The sequence below is a fragment of the Heterocephalus glaber genome, unplaced genomic scaffold (assembly GCF_053883595.1).
Source record: "Heterocephalus glaber isolate CG9 unplaced genomic scaffold, H.glaber_assembly_v1.0 deba00001689, whole genome shotgun sequence".
Taxonomy (NCBI): Eukaryota; Metazoa; Chordata; class Mammalia; order Rodentia; family Bathyergidae; genus Heterocephalus; species Heterocephalus glaber.
In genome coordinates this window covers 13,532,326-13,550,366 of record NW_028258414.1, presented here as the reverse complement: position 1 = coordinate 13,550,366, position 18,041 = coordinate 13,532,326, and the positions used below count along the sequence as shown (strand labels likewise).

Sequence of the window (18,041 nt, the reverse complement as noted above, 5' to 3'; positions counted from 1 at the left end):
CCCCGGCCCCGCTCCGCCCCGGCCCCGCCCCCGCCCCCGCCGGCCCGCCCCACCCGCTCGACGCCCCTGCGCCCCGGACCCCGCCCCCGGCAGCCCCCCGCCCTCGCCGCCCGGCCCCGCCCCCTCCCCTGGCCCCCGCCACCGGTCCAGGGAGGGGACGGTGGGACCGGCGGGGACAGGGCGGGGCATGGCCGCGGCGCCCGGAGGGTCCGTGCCGCCCGCCGGCCCCGGCCCGCGCCTGGGCTTCAGCACCGCGGACAGCAGCGTCGGCACAAGCGGGCTGAACCCGGGGGCCGCGGTGCCCATGAAGGACCACGACGCCATCAAGCTCTTCGTGGGGCAGATCCCGCGGGGCTTGGACGAGCAGGACCTCAAGCCGCTGTTCGAGGAGTTCGGCCGCATCTACGAGCTGACCGTGCTGAAGGACCGGCTCACCGGCCTCCACAAAGGTGCGCGGGGTCAGCCCAGCCCAGCCCGGCCCGGCCCGGCCCAGCCCGGTCCAATTAGAGCGCGGCCCAGCCCAGCCCCAGCCCCGGCCGCAGCCCCCGCCTCACCCTACCCAGAGCCGGTCCAACACCAGTCCATGTCCTGTCCACCTCTGCCCCGTCCCCTCCTCCCCGAGAGCCCCCAGCCTGGATTCTCTCCTGATCTCACTCTGGTCTCCTAACACGTTCTTGGTCTCACCTCCAAAGCCCTACCCCACCTCTCACATGCCAGCAGTCCCGCCTTTCAGGTGGACCTCACAATTCTTCCACTCACACATCCCAAATCCTGCAATGTGGAAACTCAGCCCCGCCTCCTAGCTTTCCTGTACCCCCATCTCCTGAACCTGGACCCCTGTGTTCCTGAACCCTCCACCTAGTGCCGCCCCACCCAGGCCTAACTACTCACCCCAGGATCTTGGACTCAAACCACTCCTCCTTCCTAGTCTCCAACTCCAGCCAATCCCCAGAGCCTTGCCTGACTCCCAGACTGCCAACCTAAAACCCCAGGGACCTAAACTTTCCCTTTCTCCAGAACCCAGACCTGTCGAGCAGAAAGTGCAATTCACCTTCTGGAGGTTCTCAGTTCCAAATGCCCCTCACGTCTGACAGTTACCCCTACCTCCCTCTTTTTGCCAGAATCCAACACTCTGTGCCTGATTTGAGAGCAGACCCAACCTCAGCTGGGAGCTCCTGCCACCTGGGTCCCTTCATCTTTGATTTCCCCTTAGCTGAATCCTCTAATCCCCTCTCCTGGGCCCCTTCATGCCTCATGCAGCCTCCTGCTTTCCTTCCCTCAGGAGTCCTCTCAGGGTGGGTCAAGCTGAGGAGGAGGAAGTGGGGGCAATCTTTTCCCTGCCCTTGCTAGAAACACAGAGACACCACCGTCTGTCCAGCCACACCCCTTTCTTCCTGAACAGAGGGAGGAGACTTGTTTACATGCAGAAAAGTCTGCCCAGGCCGAGCTGAAGTAACAGAGGAGAGACATATGTCGTACGTGGGCAGGGAAAGGAGAAATAATTTGAGCAGAAACATCCTTATCTCCTATCTCCCCACACTGCCACTGTGCTGTGGTTTCAACGATTTGGTGGGGAAGGGGCACCAAGTATCCTTTATGATCCTCCTCTCTTAGCAGTGGGCCTCCGGAAACAGCTAAAGCCACATTCCTAGGGGATGACAGCTGGGATCAGATGGCCACCTATTTGCAGCTGGGAGACTTTAGGGGGTTCCTTGGTCCACGAATGTAGGGGCTTCAGGACAATTCCCGTAGAAGGGCTGGAACCATCTGGGTAGGGGTACAGCCTCCATCCTTTGGGGTGGGATATGTTACACAGGCCATGAAAAGACAAGATCCCACCATCCAGAGACCTTATAATGGCACTCAACTTCCTATGTATCTGCTCATCCACCTATAGTAACATTTTATTTTCTAGACATTGATTTCACCAAGTAAATATAAAGCTAATCTTTGTAGGTCATCTGTACAATAAAGGAAGTCTATAGAATACCTTTAATCCTCTCTCTTCCCACTTAAATGCTATCAGGGTCTCTGAACTGTTCCCTCATCCTCTCTTTCCTCCCCCAGTTAGCTCTAATTCTTCCCTTTTCTTCCTCCTTTTCCTCCTGTCTCTCAAACCACACTTCTCTCGATTTCTGTCCCTCCATTCTTCCACTCTCTACCCTAGTCAATCCACATAGACTCCTTTAGGTAGCAGTTGGATCCCCAGGCCTTTCAGACAGGCCCTCTGTCTGCTTCTGATGTCACATGGCATAGTTTGGTGGCAGAAGACAGAGTAGCGATGCAAGTGGAATCACGTATTTGGGATTTATTTGCATTCCAACTTGCACCTCTCAGAGGCAAGCACCACCTCGAAAGATGATTATGGAGGGTCTCTGAGTCCACATTGTCTCCAGCCTCTCTCTAGCAATGGTGACATCTCAAAGCTAGAGTGACTCATTTTCCTTTCGATGTCTGGGTACCGAGGGAAGCAATCACAGTGCTTTGAAAACAACCCAGCCTTGGGGTTAGAAACCTCCAAATTTCCCTGCCACTGCTACTCCCTGGGCTTCAGGTTCCCTACTGATATGATATGAGTTTGATTCAATGAATGGCAGATAACTCCCCCGCCCCACATCTTCAGGAGGCAACCCAAATAGAGGACACTAAAAAAAAAAAAAGTTCCCATTTGCCTTTCTAGTCTGCTGAGGTCTAAATGGAAAATTGCACCAAGCTCCTAATAGTTTCCCACATCTACTCTCTCTTCCTTCAGTCCTTCTCCTTCCCACACTCAAAAGGCTCTTTTCAAAAACATAGATCTTATCATGTCACAAGCCTCCTTAAAACCTTTTAGTGGCCCTTCATTGGTTTCAGGAAAAAGTTTAAAATCAGATTGAGGCCTGTAATTCCTGACTATATCACTACATACTCCACACACCAGCCTCCAACTATGCCAGCCTTCTATTTTCCAGCACACTATTTTTTTTTTTCAGTACTGGGTATTGAACCCAGGGCCTTTGCACTGAGCTACAGCCCTATATCTTTTTATTCTTTCATTTTGAGACAGAGTCTCACTAAATTGCTAAGTAGGCTGGGGTCTAAAGTGTGATCTTCCTGCCTCAGCCTCCTACAGTGTTAGGATTACAGATGTACAACCTACTCCTGACCCCAAAATTCTAAATTCTTTAATCAATCTTCATACATGCTCTTCCCTCTACCTGAAACAATTGCCATCCTTTTGCTACGTGATTCTAGAGGACTTCATATTCTTGTTCTTGAAGACTTGGTGTCTTCATTGAGATAGTCTTTATCCCTTTGGACTCAAATGCCTCCCCCGCCCCATGATTCATTTAATTCTCATGAGGACAGGGAATGTGTTCATCTTGTTGCCTCTCTATCCCCAAACCCATCATAATGCCTTCTCATAAAGATTCAATATTTTCTGAATGAGTGGGTGATCAGTGGCCATTGCAAAGGAAGAGATCCCACCCTCAGTGCTTCTTAGAGGGTTAAGCTTCTGAGGCTGAACAAAGAGGAGTGGGTTGCTGACCCTTTGGTTCAACTCAGACTCCTTCCTTCCCCAGTATGTTGGTCCTTTTAAGGGAATTGGACTTGGGACACAAGAACCCTTCCAGAGGCCCTATTTTGAAGCCCTGGGAGAGGGGGCAGATCAAGCTCCACGAGTAGGATAGGGGGTCTCCGGAAGCCCCCACCTTCCTTCCCACCCCTCAGTGTCACAAGTGAAGGAGCTGTGAGGTCCCGGGCTTGGCCCTCTTGTCTGAAACTGAGTTCGGAAAGAACTGGGGCCGATTCTGGAAGACTCCATGAGTCTGGAGCCAAAAAGAAAGGGGCGTCTCGGTTGAAGATGAAGGCAAAGCTGCTTAAGGAGGTTTAACCCTAGCAGGACTTTTGACTGCAGTGGGAAGGGAGATGTGAGATTGCAGGAGCATGTGACTTGTGTGGGCACACATGTTCCCTGGGCATTGGGCCAGAGCACAGAAGGAACCAGGGACATGGGTCCCTAGGCCCGAGAAGACCCTCCCTGCAGGAAAAACAGGAGGCAGAGAAACAGTGTGGCTTAAAAGAGAATGCACTGATGTTTGCCAGCTTAGGGGAGTCTTTCCAAAAAAAGCATTTGGGGGTTGAGGAAAACCCCTGAGCCAGCCCCTTCCTCCTCAGGCTGTGCCTTCCTCACCTACTGCGCCCGGGACTCTGCTCTCAAGGCCCAGAGTGCACTGCACGAGCAGAAGACCCTGCCAGGGGTAAGTCACTAGGGCTGGGGGGTGGGAGTCCCCCCAAGCTGTGGACAATGCCCTGTGTGCATGCAAGAGCCACAGATGGGACTGGGTTGGGACTGAGAACTAGGAGCAGCGACACTTCCTAGGCAAGGGCTTACTGTGCCCTGAACAGCTACAATTTCTATAAAACTGTCTTCCAGCTCAAAGAAATAGGTTTAAGATCCATGGGCCAAGGGTTGCACCCTATCTTTTAGGACAGACAAACATTTTGTGGGCTAGGCTGGAATTTGTTCACCTTGGCTAAAAGCATGGCTCCAGGTGTGAGCATGCGTGTAGTTACTGGTGTGAGCATTTGTGTAGTTACGTGGAGTGGGAGGCTCTGCCAGGCTGGTATCCTATTTTCTCTAGGCCTGTGGTCTTTGATGGCACTTCCCTTTGGCCTTCTTCCTGTAATACTTTTGGAGGGTGGATGCCTTTGCTCATCAAGACTGTCTTTGCTCTACATTCCAACACTTGACTGAAGTTTGGTGAGATCCTAAGGCAATAGAACTTGTAAGCACATGTGATGCGTGATCTGGTCTTGGCTGATGGGTAGTCACTGGACAAAGGCCAAGTGGGCCCTCCTGACAAAGTGGCGGATGGAAGTCACCAGGATAGCATGGGTTACTGAGAGCAAGCCACACTCCACAGCCTCATTTTCTCTTGTCCCAGGAGTGGTGTGTCTAAGACAAGAGCTCTCTTCAAATGTCATGGGCAGGCCAAACCTAGGACTGCACCCACTCTAGGCCTCAGCTTTAAGAGGGCCACTAGGTTGCCAAAGTGAGAGCAGCCGGTGGGAGCAAAGACGAAAAACATCTTGGGATGATATTTGAAGAAACTGGGAGATGTTGCCAGAGAAGATAGACTGTAAGTGGGACTTAAATTGGAAGGCATTATAATATAATCATTGAGAATACTGTTTGTTTTTTTTCTGGTACTGGGGATCAAACTCAGGACCTTGTGCTTGTGAGGCAGGTAGCAGAACCACTGAGCTAAATCCCTGGCCCAAGAATACTGGTTTGTTTTTTGTTTGTTTGTTTGTTTTGGTACCGAGCATCGAACTCGGGACTTTTGCTTGCAAGGCAGGCAGAAAAACCACTGAGCTAAATCCCTGGCCAAGAATACTGGTTTTTAAGCTGGACATGGTAGTGCACGCCTGTCATCCCAGGATGCAGGAGGCCAAGGCAGGAGGCCGAGGCAGGAGGATTGCCGTGAGTTCAAGGCCAGCCTGAACTCCATAGTATGACAAAAATAAAGTGGTTTTCAAGTTTCCCAGATGTAGACTTGAATCTCAGCTCTGCCATTCACCAGTTCTATGTCTCTGGATACATTACTTAGACTCTTGGTCTTCAAATTATTCACCTATAAAGAGTGGGTTGTGCCAGGTGTGGTGGTACACACCTGTAATCCCAGCACTCAGGAGGCTGAGGCAGGAGGATTACCTCGAGTTCGAGGCCAGACTGGGCTATATAGTGAATTCAGGGCCAGCCTGAACTACAAAGGGAGACCCTGCCTTAAAAAAAAAAAAAAGATTGGGTTGTGCTAATACCTTGCTCCCTTGGCTGCAGTGAGGATTAATTGACCCTTAGCAAGTGCCTAAGATTCCAATAGGTGTGACTACTGGGGCCAGGGGCAAGTGATTTCAGATTCTGGAGAGGGATTTGGTTTCTCCTGGTGGTCTCAGAAGCCAGGATCAGGCTGGGCCAGTATGAGGGACAGATATGGTCTCAGCATGGTACAGTGTAGGAAAGTCACTGCTATGCATTGTAGCTGTCCAGCAAAGGAACAAGCTTTGTAAGAGTTGACCAACCATGATGGGGTGTCATAGCCTAGAACCATCTCAGTCACTGAAGCAGCTTGATCCTCACTTTGGGAGACTCAGGGCCAAGTTGCCCCAGTTTCCATCCATCCTCCATCCTCTGTATGCAGGCGATGGAGTCAGATGAAGCCCAATGGAGACTCAGCCCTGCCGCTGTCTACCTCTGTGACCTTGGGCAAGCCCTACCTCTGTGCCTAGGTTCTTCCACCTGTATGACTGAGCTCACAGGGTCATTATGATGGCTGAATGAGTCAAGTCTTGTAAAGTGCTTAGCACAGCTCTTGGAAGAAAATCAGCACTCCACAGAGGTCAGCTGGTGGTAGTAGCAGCAGCAACAGTACCAGCGGCACTCCTAGGAGCAGTAGTGGAAGTCATCACTCATCTCCTCGTGGGAGCAAACAAGTTGTGCCACTTGTACCAGGAGGCAGTGAGATGAGCTGTGACATCTGTGTGGGAAACAGCTCCGTAAAGGGGCAGAGGCAGAAGGAACGGGCAAGTGTGGGGTGGGGCTAGCAGAGCTCCAGAGAGCAGCAGCTCAAGGGAAACTGAGCACCACTGGAGGGATTTGGACATCATCCTGAAAGCCAATGGGAGACACTGCAAAAGTTAAGATGAACTTCGGAGGTGGGGGGAGAAAAACTTCCCAATGAGCCGGGGGCTCTGCTCAATGAGGGCTCTAAAGGGTGAGGATGCCTGAGAGAAAGGCTGTGTAGACCTAGAGAGCTAGGAGAATTATTGGGGAGAAAAACAAAATAATAATAACTAACCACTGTGGGTGCTAGTGTTCATAGTACTTTACATGTTCTTTTTGTATTTGCTTTTTTGGGACAGGGTCTCGGTGTACAGTTCAAGCTGGCCTTGAATTCACTATGAGACTGGGCTGGCAATCCTCCTCCTCCCTCAGCCTCCACCCAGCTACTTTCCATGTACTAAGTCATTAAATCTTTTTTTTTTTTTGGTACTGGGGATCAAACTCAGGACCTTACACATGTGAGGCAGGCAATGGAACCACTGAGCTAAATCCCCGGCCCATCATTAAATTTTTTGTAAGGAAGGTACTGTTATTGGTATCACCATTCTACAGATGAGAGAACTGAGCCTTAAAGGTCAAGCAACTTGTCAAGGTTTTGGTGATACTAATGGGAACTTCTGGGGCTTTGAGCCCAGTTAGTCTGGCTCCAGAACTCACTCACTTAACGACTGTGATGTCACCTGAGCCAAGGTGATGGCTTGGTGTCAGGGGTGATGGTGAGTGGGGATGTCTACCCTTTCCCGTACGCCCATCTGCAGGCCTCCAGCGTGGCCTGGCCTCCTCTGCTACCTGCAGCATTGGTTTTATTCACTCTCCCCAGCCTAACAAAGTGAAAATTAATATTTAATTATTCCCCTAAACGAAAATCAATAGCTGTGTTGGCCGCCCCAGCCATGTCCATGCCATCCATCTTTCTTCTCAGCCGGCCAGGGAAAGCAGCAACTTCGGTCACCTAGACTGGAAGCCAGCACAGGGAGAGGAACGGGCACCCAGCTCCCTGGAGGCCCTGGTTCCTGGGCACAGTTCCTGGGCTCCACCGGCTGGAGGAGCAGGGGTAGGATGTCAGTGCGGGGCTCCTGCTGCAATCCAGCTAACGCCTCACTGTGAGGCTAAAAAAGCTGGGTCAACCCCCAAGAGAAGCCCTGGGCCCTTGGGGGCAGAAGTGGGGATTTAACAGAATTTGCTAGACTGTGATCTCTCTTTGCTGGGTTTTTTTCCCCCCATGGTATTGGGGATTGAGCTCAGGGTCTTCACACTGAGTTACATCCCCAGCCCTTTTTTGGTTTTTTTATTTTGAGACAAGGTCTCGCTAAGTCACTAAGTTGCCTACACTAGGCTCGAACCTGTGATTCTGCCTCAGCCTCCCAGAGTGCTGGGCTTACAGGCATGTGCCACCACACGTAGCCTGAGCCTTCTTCCTAGCTCCCTTCCACTTGCCTGCTGCCAATTTCTGTCACTTATCAAAATTTGGCTTCTGGGGCTGGGGATTTAGCTCAGTGGTTTCACCACCTGCTGAGCAAGCACAAGAGCCTGAGTTCGATCCCAGGTACAAAAAAAAAAAAATGTGGTTTCTGGCCTGACCTGCTGGTACACACCTGTAATCCCAGAAGGCTCTGGGAAGCTGAGACAGGAAGATCACCAGTTCTAGCCCAGCCTGTGTAACTTAGTGACTTAGTGAGACCCTGTCTCAAAACAAAGTCAGGGGAAAATAATTAGGGGGCCGGGGATTTAACTCAGTGGTGCTATGCCTGCCTGGCAAGTACAAGGTCCTGAGTTCAATCCCTGGTACCAAAAAAAAAAATTAGGCTTCCTCCTCTGTTCCATGTGGTTCTTGTCTCCTGCAGCCTCTTCCCCATGAAGCTGGAGCTACTTCTTCCAGCCTCACTGTTTTGTTGGTTTGTTTTTTGAGATAGGGTATGTAGTTCATGCTGGCCTTGAACTTACCATGTAGCCCAGGCTGGCCTCAAACTTGTGGCTGGGCTCTTCCCTTAGGCTCTCAAGTGCTGGGATTACAGGCCTGCACCACCAAGCCCAGCCAGCCTCATTTTTTAATTTGTTCATTTATTTTTTGTTTTTTTTGTTTTGTTTTTGGTACTGGGTAGTGAACTCGGGTCCTTGTGCTTACGCAGCAGGCGATGAAAACACTCAGCTAAATCCCCAGCCTGTTCATTTGTTTATTGAGACAGAGTGTCAGTATGTGGCCCATGCTGGCCTTTAACTCATGCCTTTAACTCAGCCTCCCTAGTGCTGGGATCACAGGTGAGTGCCACCATACCCAGCTCCAAACTAACCTCACTTTTGGCTCCAGCACCAACCTGAAAGAGTGAGGCCAACTTCAACTCCACTTTCTGGAATTCAGAGGGTACCCCCTTATTTGTCTGTCTCCTTGCCCAGGACCCGCCTTCCTGGGGGACTCTTCAAATACTGAAGGAGGCAGACACAGCTGAGCAGTGAAGTGGATTTGCTTGCACAAAATAGTGGGGCAAGAGAGCAAACGGAAGCTAAAGTCCAGGGCTTCGTCAGCCCAGAGGATGGGGCATGCTTTGTTCTCACCTATCTGCAGGGCTGGGAGCACCTTTGTGTCACTCATAAAAGGCACTATACGGGCAGCCATCTGCTCGGGGATGAGGCTGAGCTTCTGCCCTCAAGGAGGAACCAGCCCCCAAATCACTCACTGCACTTGAGTGGGGCTCACCCTGGGTGTGCAGAAGAGGCAGCAGCGTGGGGAGGAAGGAGATGCTTTGTAGAGGAGCTGCTGACTTGAATCACGATCACGTTTTGTGAACACGAAAAGCCAAAGGCCACTTTGGAGATGCTGGGGATAACACGAGAGCGACAGGAAGGCTCCTGGTGAAGACAGCCAGGGCTGCACATGCGTGGAGAGCACCGTGCATGTCAGGCACCAGGACAGGGCAGCTTTGCACAGCAAGGAGCCCTGCCTTTGCTGGGAGGCTTGCAGGGGAGGGCATGGTGGAGTTAAGAAGGGAACCATGAGGAGCTGGTTTTAAAAGATTTCTCTGGCCACACTGTGAAGGTCGAGTGGAAGAGGGAGCAGCACTAGAGACAGGATGGCCCTGGAGGACAATGTCACTGGAGTACAGATGCTGCTGGCCGGGAGCTGGGGACAGGGCAGATGTAGAAAGCAGAGGGTGGACTTAGGACATCCAGGGAGATTCTGAACCAGTGGGACTGGACAGTGGATTGAATTAGAGGAGGGAGTGAGGTAGAACGAAGTGCTGAAAATGATGAAATTTGCTTTTTTGTTTGTTGAAACAGGGTCTTTCTATGTAGCTCAGGCTGGCCTTGAACTCATGGCAGTCCTCCTGCCTCAGCCTCCCAAGTGTTGGGATTACAGGCATGAGCTACCACGTTCTGCTCAGAGTTTGCTTTTCTTTGTGCCTCCTTTTCCCTGCACCCCACAACACCTCTCCCAGACTCTCCAGTGGTCCCTGCTGAACTCTCTTTCCACGGGAGGGAGGAGCGGAGGGAGGAGTACGGAGACTGTTAGGCAAGTCTAGCCTGGAGCAGCAGTGGGTCTTTCCCCTCTGCTTACAGGCTCGGAAGGACTAGGGTCTTGGGGATCCCTTTGCTACCTTCGACCTCCCAACTCCATTGTGTGGCATAGGTTGTTCTCTCTCTGACATTCTCTGCCTTGATGTCCCTTCTAGGGCCCTGAAGCAGACATAAGAGGATTCTGATTACTTTGCCCCACTCCCAGCTCTCTCCCCTGGCCCTGGCAGGAGCAAGGCAGGGTGCGGTCACCCAGGCTGCTCACGTAGGCAGCTCTCTTTCAGCCAGATGTGGCACTGAAATCTCAGACTCCCTGTTCTCCCCAGCTCTGTACTTATCCTCTTGGTGTCCTCTCCTGGGACTCTGTACCCCCAAACTCCCAAACAGCCAATTCCCTCAACTCCTCAGCCATGTGCCCGAGTGTCAGCCGACACTACCTCCTTTCCCTTGGCCCCACATCTCGTGGAACCAAAGTCCAGTTAACTCTTCCTGAACATTTCTTGAATCTGCCCATTTCCTTCTACCCCAATCCAAGTTGCCCCCACCTCTTACCTGTATCTGGTCTTCTTGCCTCTGGTCGCTCCCTTTCCAAGCCTTTGTCTGAGTACTGACAGCCGAGGGAACGTATTATGAAACTAAACTGACTACATCCTTCCCCTACCTGAAGTCCTGCCCTGCCTGGATCCTCATTGCCTTCAAGACACACCACAGTCAGACCTCCTTTATGTGGTTCCACAGCCTGCCCCCGCCTGCCTTTCAGTTGCATAGCCTTCCATCAAATCAAGACAAAAACCATACACACAGAAACCAACAAAATATCTGGTGCACCCACTAAGATGTAGCCATTGTCTTCTTCACCCCAGCCTTGAGAGGTGGGATCGTGAGTGCTCCTTTCATGAATAGGGATATTGAGGCTCAGAGACCTTAGAGAAGTTGCCAGGGTTGTAGACAGGATTTACTTCTTTATTTAGTTTTTTTTAGACAGGGTTTTGCTATGTAGTTCAGGCTGGTCTTAACTCACCATGTAGCCCAGGCTGGCCTCAAACTCATGGTGATCCTCCTGCGTCAGCCTCCTGAATGCTGAGATCCTAAATGTGTAACACCACACTCAGCGCTGCAGCCAGGACTGAAATCCACATCAGATTCAGAAGCACTTTGTTCTACTCCTGTCTATGGCTGGCCATCTGAGCTTTCAGCTACCAGCCCTTGCTCTCCCCGTATCTCCATGTGACCAATGACCCCAGTCACATGAGGGACTGTGAACCTTTCCCAGCATCACCCTCTCCAGTTGGAGTTTGCCTCACTCCCAGACCCCCACTTCAGCTGCCCTGAGCCCTCTGTGTCTCATTATTTGCATTTGTGTCTTAAGAATAAAGTTGAGCTGGGTATGGTGGCACACACCTGTGATCCCAGCACTCAGGAGACTGCGACAGTAGGATCACCTTTGAGTTCTAGGACAGCCTACACTACTACATAATGAGTTCAAGGCCAGGCTGGAGTACATAGCAAGACCCTGTCTCAAAAAAAAAAAGAAAAAAGAAAGAAAGAAAGAAAGAAAATAAAAGAATGAGGTTGAGCAGCACGATGCAAAAATCACAGATGTCACCCTCAGACAGACCTGGGGGACCCGTGGCTCTGTCCCTTGACTCTCCACCAGCTCCACCTCTTCCTCATTATGTGATTGTAGACATGTAATGTACTCTCCCTCAGCCTCAGCTTTCTCATCTGCAGTATGGGGGACAATGGCATTACCTGGCTGAACGCTGAAAGGATCCTAAAGTGCCCCAGGAACAGCCTGGCACATGGTGTGTCCTCAGGACATGGTGGGATTGAGTCTATGAGGATAGCGACCACATGTAGGGCAGTACCGTCTCCCCTGCAGGGCCACCCTGGGTCTCACTACAGAAAACCCAGTGGCCTCCACCTCTGTGGGGCAGAAGGCTCACCTTCTAGCTGCTGGCACCCGGGCCCTGCCACGTCTACCACCTGATGCCCACTGTCCCCGGAAGGGTGGTGCAGGGGTGGGAGATGGGAATAGGGTGTTGCCCTGAGCACCATCTCCCAGGAAACCTGTCTGGCAGGCAGCTGCCATGGAAACCGCTGCTGTCACAAGCACTCATCTCTCTAGGCCCCAGAGAGAGAGTCTCAGGATGTATTTAAGAATTAATAAAACAATGATAGTCTTGCTCACCCTCACTGCCTGCATCCCAGGCTTCTACCCTCTTCCTTCTTCCCTATGACGATTCTCCTTGTCCATCCTGTACTTACTTCCTGACTGTACATCTCCTCGTTTCCTTCCCATCCCCACAGGTCATTCTCTCGCCTTGCGCCATCCGTGTCTATCTCTTACTCTCTCTCATTTCTATCTTCCTGTGTTTCCTTGTCTTTCGGGTGTCTCTGCTCCCTGTGGCTCTGTCCCTTGGTCTCTCCTTCACTATCACAGGTGGCCATGCCCAGGAACAGTCCTGTCCTCCTGGTCCCTGGTCTAGGCCAGTCTCAACCTGTCTTGCTCACCCTGCTCTGCTTGGCTTGATCTGTCACCCCCTCTAGACTGCACTGAGTGCTGTTGGTGTCTTGGCCTCCACCCACAGCCTGGCACACTGGCATACCACTAGCGGGTGGGTGTGTCAGCGCCCTGGGTGGGAAGGATACTATACTGCTTCAAGCTTTGCCTCCTTTCCTTTCCTTGTTTTAATTTTATTTTTTAAAAAGTCTTCCCCACCCCTCCCACCCCCAAATTTGATCCAAAGGAAATTGCTCAACTGTGACTGCCAGGGCGTTACCATAGTTACTGGGTAGCACTTGTGGCTATGGTAACAGGAAGCTGCCTGTTGTCCCGGCAACGAGCACATTGGTAGGAGATGGAGTGGCCCCTGATTGGTGCAGAATCAGTGTATTTCCTGAGGGGAGGGGGTCAGATCATCACCTTCTCAGGCCAGATGGGCATCAGTAACCCTTCCTCCGTGAACGGGAAGGCCGCTGTTCCTTCCTCCCGGCACTCAGCTGTCTGCCCCCCCCAACAATAATTCCTCACATCCTACGCACCCGGCTCTTGGCACTTTACCAAGACCTTTTGCATCCCCATTACCTCACGTGATCCCCACAACACCCATGAGAGGAAGGTGAGATGGGATTCAATCATGAATTCACTTAGGGTGGGTGGGGGTGGGGATGTGGGCGGGATCTATTAGCATCACCTAGGAGCTTTTCAAAGCATACAGTCCCCCAATTTAAGAGTTTCATGTGGTTCCCAGGGGATTCTTAACCGTCTCTGATCTGAGCACCCTTAAATTAGAAGATGTAACTGGTTGGAGGGTGGGGCAGCCATGGTGGGAGAAGTCAAGATGGTTCTGGGTTTATAGCTTGGGTGCTGGGAGTCCCAGGCTTGAGAGAAAGATGATCTATGGTTCGAGTGTGATGAATGGAAAGTGCTGAGGGCCTTTCTAGCCAGGATGTCCAGCAGGCACCTGGGAACATGGCTGTGAGGCTCAGGAGAGAGTGTGGGCTGGGACTTAGAGCTCTGAGTCATCCGCATGGATGAGACCATCCAGGAAGAATGGGAAGAGTCGGGTGAGCAAGGGCCTCGGGTGGTGCCCTAGGCAGTTCCTCAGCATCCTCTAAGGAAGGGGACCAGGTGGGGGACAGAGAGAGTGAATGCAGAGAGTATGGTGACACAGGGGCGTGGGAATGGTTTCCCCCTTTGACGAATTGAACCTGAGAGAGAGAGAGAGAGAGAGAGGCTTATTTCAACTCATATACCCATGAAATGGTAGAGTTAGGGTAGATAGCACCAAATCTGATTTCATCTAAATAACACATAGCACAAGTCCTTAGTTTTAGACTTAAAACACAAATGTGCAGCATCAATTGCACCCTCCCATCCACCTCCTCTCACTCAAAGCCTTTAAGTAAATTCAGGAGCCAGAGACAGACCCCATGTGGCTCCACTCAGAGCCAATGACAGAAGAATCTCTTCTGCCATCTCATTCCACCCTGGGCTTCCCTCCTGCTCCCCATCCCTTTCTAAATGCCTGGTTTAAGGAAGGGATCTTGGAGAACATCTGTGATCCCAGTGGGAGTGGTGGAGCACAGCGTTCAAAGGGGTCAGGGTTCAGATTCTGAGCTTCTCCAGGGGTGGAGAAGCCCGGGTCTCAGGACCAAGCAGTCATGCTGAACTTGTGTGTTGGTCCAATGTCTTTCAGATGAATCGTCCGATCCAAGTGAAGCCGGCTGCCAGTGAGGGCCGAGGAGGTAACTTCCCTGTCTGACCAACCTCAGGCATCCCCATGTAGGGAATGGCGGGCTTATTTCTGGAGTCAGTCCTACCTGTGGCTTCTTAACAGACCCTCCCTGCCTTGAGGAGTCAAGGGGGGCCCAGAGTTCCTCAGCCTCAGGAACAGCAGAGCCAATCCCAGCTCAGGCTACAGCGGGGTGAGGTTCTGGGGAGCTCAGCCTAAGATACAGGAAGGACAGAAGCAGATGCTGGGGACAGAGGGAAGGAGCATGTACCACCTTACCCCGTAGAGTGGTCATTTCTGCTTTGCTAAGTAGAATTTAACAGGTTCACTTGAAGAATTAGGCTGGAGTTATTTTCCTTTCCCAGATTCTTCTGATTCCAGAAAACCGTTCCACTTTGGATTGAGGCCACTCATTCCTTCCCACTCATTGATTGCCTGGTTAATGATGCTAACAGATGAGACTGGCTTTGCAAGACATAGGAAAGAACTAGACTCTGATGAGAAGCCTAGAAAGTCTTCAGAAGTGTTTTTAGCTGCACTCTTTTGTGATAGAGAGATTATTGCTCTTTAAAAACAGGTAAAATCTTTCTAATACCCGGGTAGACTCCATTCTAGCTAGCTTCCATTCTAGAAAGGCAGTGCGGGATTCTTGTGTAGTTCTCCATGTCTTTCTTGCCCTTGGATCCTATCTATATCCTTCCTTGATGTCTGTCCACTCTCCCTTGGATAAGACAGAGACTTTATGCTCAGTATCCATACCCACCTTGTGCCATGGTACCATGATGGAGTTCATTCTTCCAGTAAATACGTCTGAGCTTTCCTGGTACCATTGCGGGGTTCAGTTCTCCAGTAAATACTCCCAGGGCTTCATGGTGCCATTGTGAAGTCCAGTTAGTTCTCCAGTAAGAACTGTACTTCCCGAATCCTTTTAGATTCTCTAACTTCAGTCTCTGATTTCTGATTAAGATGTTATCACCCCCACTTTGTCCTGGAGAGATATTTCTAAGTTTCCTCCCTCTTTCCTCATACATGCCCTCCTTTTCCATTTTATTCTTTCCAGATAGTTTTTGAGATGTCCCAGGATGCATATAAAACCTGTTGCTCACATGTCCCAAGAATTTCCACTCCTTGGGAAGCTCTGTTAGGCACCAAAGCCATTCATTGTTGGCCATATTCTAAGCCCTGCACACATACATGAGGAGGTCCCACAGATATGTCACCTAAGATACGTGAATGAGCTGAGATGCAGACACATGGAGTTGTTTTCAACCATCCAGCCATCTTCTGAGGCTATGAAACGAAGTGGACAATTGAGGGACACAATTCAGTGTGACCAGTGCTTCTCAAGGGAAAGTCCAGGGGACATTGCAGGGGGGATATTGTGGGGGTGTAAACAAGAGCTACCCAACCCACTCTGCCATGCTGGGAGGTCAGGATGAGCTCTCAGAGGTAGTGATATTTAAGGTCAGATCTCAGGGATAATAGCAACTAGTCAGAGAAAGGAAGAGAGAGGGAGTGCGTGTTTCAGGCAGAGGAGAGAGCAGATCCAAAGGCCTCAGAGCTCAGCACAACACGGTGCAACTCAGAGTCTTGTTCAGGAACTGGGTCCACAATGCTGGGACCCCTTTGCTCTGTGGCCTCCGCATGTTGCATCAGCCCTTGGGGAGCTGCACGCAGGAGAGCTCTATGCTGGCGCTGCTTCTGCTTGGCCTTGTGGCATCAGCCTTAGTGGTAGCATTTTTCCTCTTCTTTCTGTACAAGTTTTCCAGGTGCTACCTCATTGACAAATTCTACCTGTGTGGCATCCCAGCTCAGATTCAGAGCAGCTCGAGGGCAGGAAAAGCAAACCTAGCTCAAAATAGGGCTGCCTGGCAGCTGAACTCCCAACTTTAGAAGAGACGTGTCACACATATTTCTTGCCAAGGGATGGCTCTCAAGCAGTGTGCAAACTAAATGCATCCATGAAAAACCCATGCAGCAGGCCGGGGATTTAGCTCAGTGGTCTCACTGCCTGCTGTGCAAGCACAAGGACCCGAGTTCGATCCCCAGTACCAAAAAAAAAACCAACAAAAAAACCAACCCGTCCAGACTTGCACAGCCAGGTCACTTAGTTTCTCCCTGCTGTTTGGGACAAGCAAGGCACACGTATCAGGTCTTGTAAAACAGTCGAGGCTTTATCATTGGTGTTTTATTACTAACTGACCTGTTGTCTAATCTCCAAATCCTATCATATGCTATCAGATATCTCTTCTAAAATGAGTTCAGTTCTGCTGAATTTTAATATAACTTAAAGTTTGAGGAGCTCAACTTTTTAAAATGCAATCAAAATGCAACACGTATTTTTGCTTTTGAAATGCAACAAATGAGCAAGCATCGTGGTGCTATAATTCCACCATTTAGGAGGCTGAAGCAGGAAAATCACCACAAATTTGAGGCCAGCCTGGGCTACATAGTGACACACTCTCTCAGAAAATTAAAAAATTTGGGCCGGGGATTTAGCTCAAAAAATTATTTAAAAAATTAAAAATTATTTTAAAAAATTATATTTTCATTGTATTAAATCATGGCAACTAATTTCATTTTTTAAAGACTAGCACTGTAGGGCCTGGGATTTGGCTCAGTGGTTTGCTGCCTGTTGCCCAAGCGGAAGGATCTGAGTTTCATCCCCGGCACCGGAAGAAAAAAAAAGGCTAGCACTGTGGAGGGCTGGGGATTTTTAGCTCAGTGGTGCCACACCTGCCTCGCAAGCACAAGGTCTTGAGTTCCATCCCTGGTATGGGGGTGGGGAAGACTAGCCCTGCAGAAATTTAACTAGACTTATCAAATTAGCTTCTTTGGCCCAAAGTCTGCTATTCCCCTTGTGCCATAGAGAAGTATTCCATCTTGCACACATGAGCTTTTTTTTTTTTTGGTACCGGGGATCTAACTCGGGTCCTTATGCTTGCGAGGCAGGCAGTGGAACCACTGAGCTAAATCCCCGTCCCCCAACGTGAGCTTTTTAACAAAAATAATTACTTTATGTCCTGTCTCTTGAATTTTGACACCAAGGCAAAAGAGTAATATTCTTAATTTTAATCAATAAGCAGGAGGTTTGTGGTAGCAATAACCAGCATCCATACTTTATGCTCTACTACTTCTAGTTGTCATTTGTTTGTTCTGTTTTCTTTTATGATAGTTTTTTTTTTTTTTGGTACTGGGGATTGAACTCAGGACCTTGCACTTTCGAGGCAGGCAGCTGAACCACTGAGCTAAATCCCCAGCCCTTGTTCTGTCTTGTTTTGAGGCAGGGTCTCACCATGTAGTTCAGGTTGGCCTTGAACTCACTATATAGCCCAGGCTGGCCTCAAACTCTAAGTGATCCTCTTGCCTCAGCCTCCTGAATGCTGGGATTACAGATGTGTGCCACTACATCCAGCATCTGCCCATATTTTACAGCCTGTGGCAGTTACACATTCTCAAACACTCATTTCTACATTTAAGATTCATGGTGTCAAAAAAACTCTTCCTTTAGCATTTAGAGAGAAACTTTAAATATTTCCCTAAACCAGAGATGATGGTGTGCCCCTATAGTCCCAGCTATTTGGGAGGCTGAGGCAGGAGGATCACTTGAACTCAGGAGTGTGAGGCTGGCCTGGGTAACATAGTGACACCTCATCTAGAAAGAAAGAAAGAATGTGCCGGGGATT

General features: G+C 50.4%; 1 protein-coding gene across 8 annotated transcripts in view; it reads left to right on the top strand.

Moving 5' to 3' along the window:
• Window positions 1-169: 169 nt before the first annotated feature.
• Celf6 (CUGBP Elav-like family member 6) overlaps window positions 170-18,041 on the top strand; it is a 39,267-nt gene continuing 21,395 nt past the window's right edge. For 3 of the 8 annotated variants that reach the window (XM_087198939.1, XM_087198938.1, XM_087198937.1), the window contains exons 1-3: window positions 172-449; window positions 4,159-4,241; window positions 14,320-14,368. In XM_087198939.1, the coding sequence (XP_087055065.1) occupies window positions 188-449; window positions 4,159-4,241; window positions 14,320-14,368 (394 nt within the window). In that variant the 5' untranslated portion in view covers window positions 172-187. Of the gene's footprint in view, window positions 450-4,158; window positions 4,242-13,031; window positions 13,240-14,319; window positions 14,369-18,041 lie in introns of those variants that run through there. The other 5 variants (XM_021236993.2, XM_021236992.2, XM_013076125.3 and 2 more) reach the window with 4 other exon arrangements.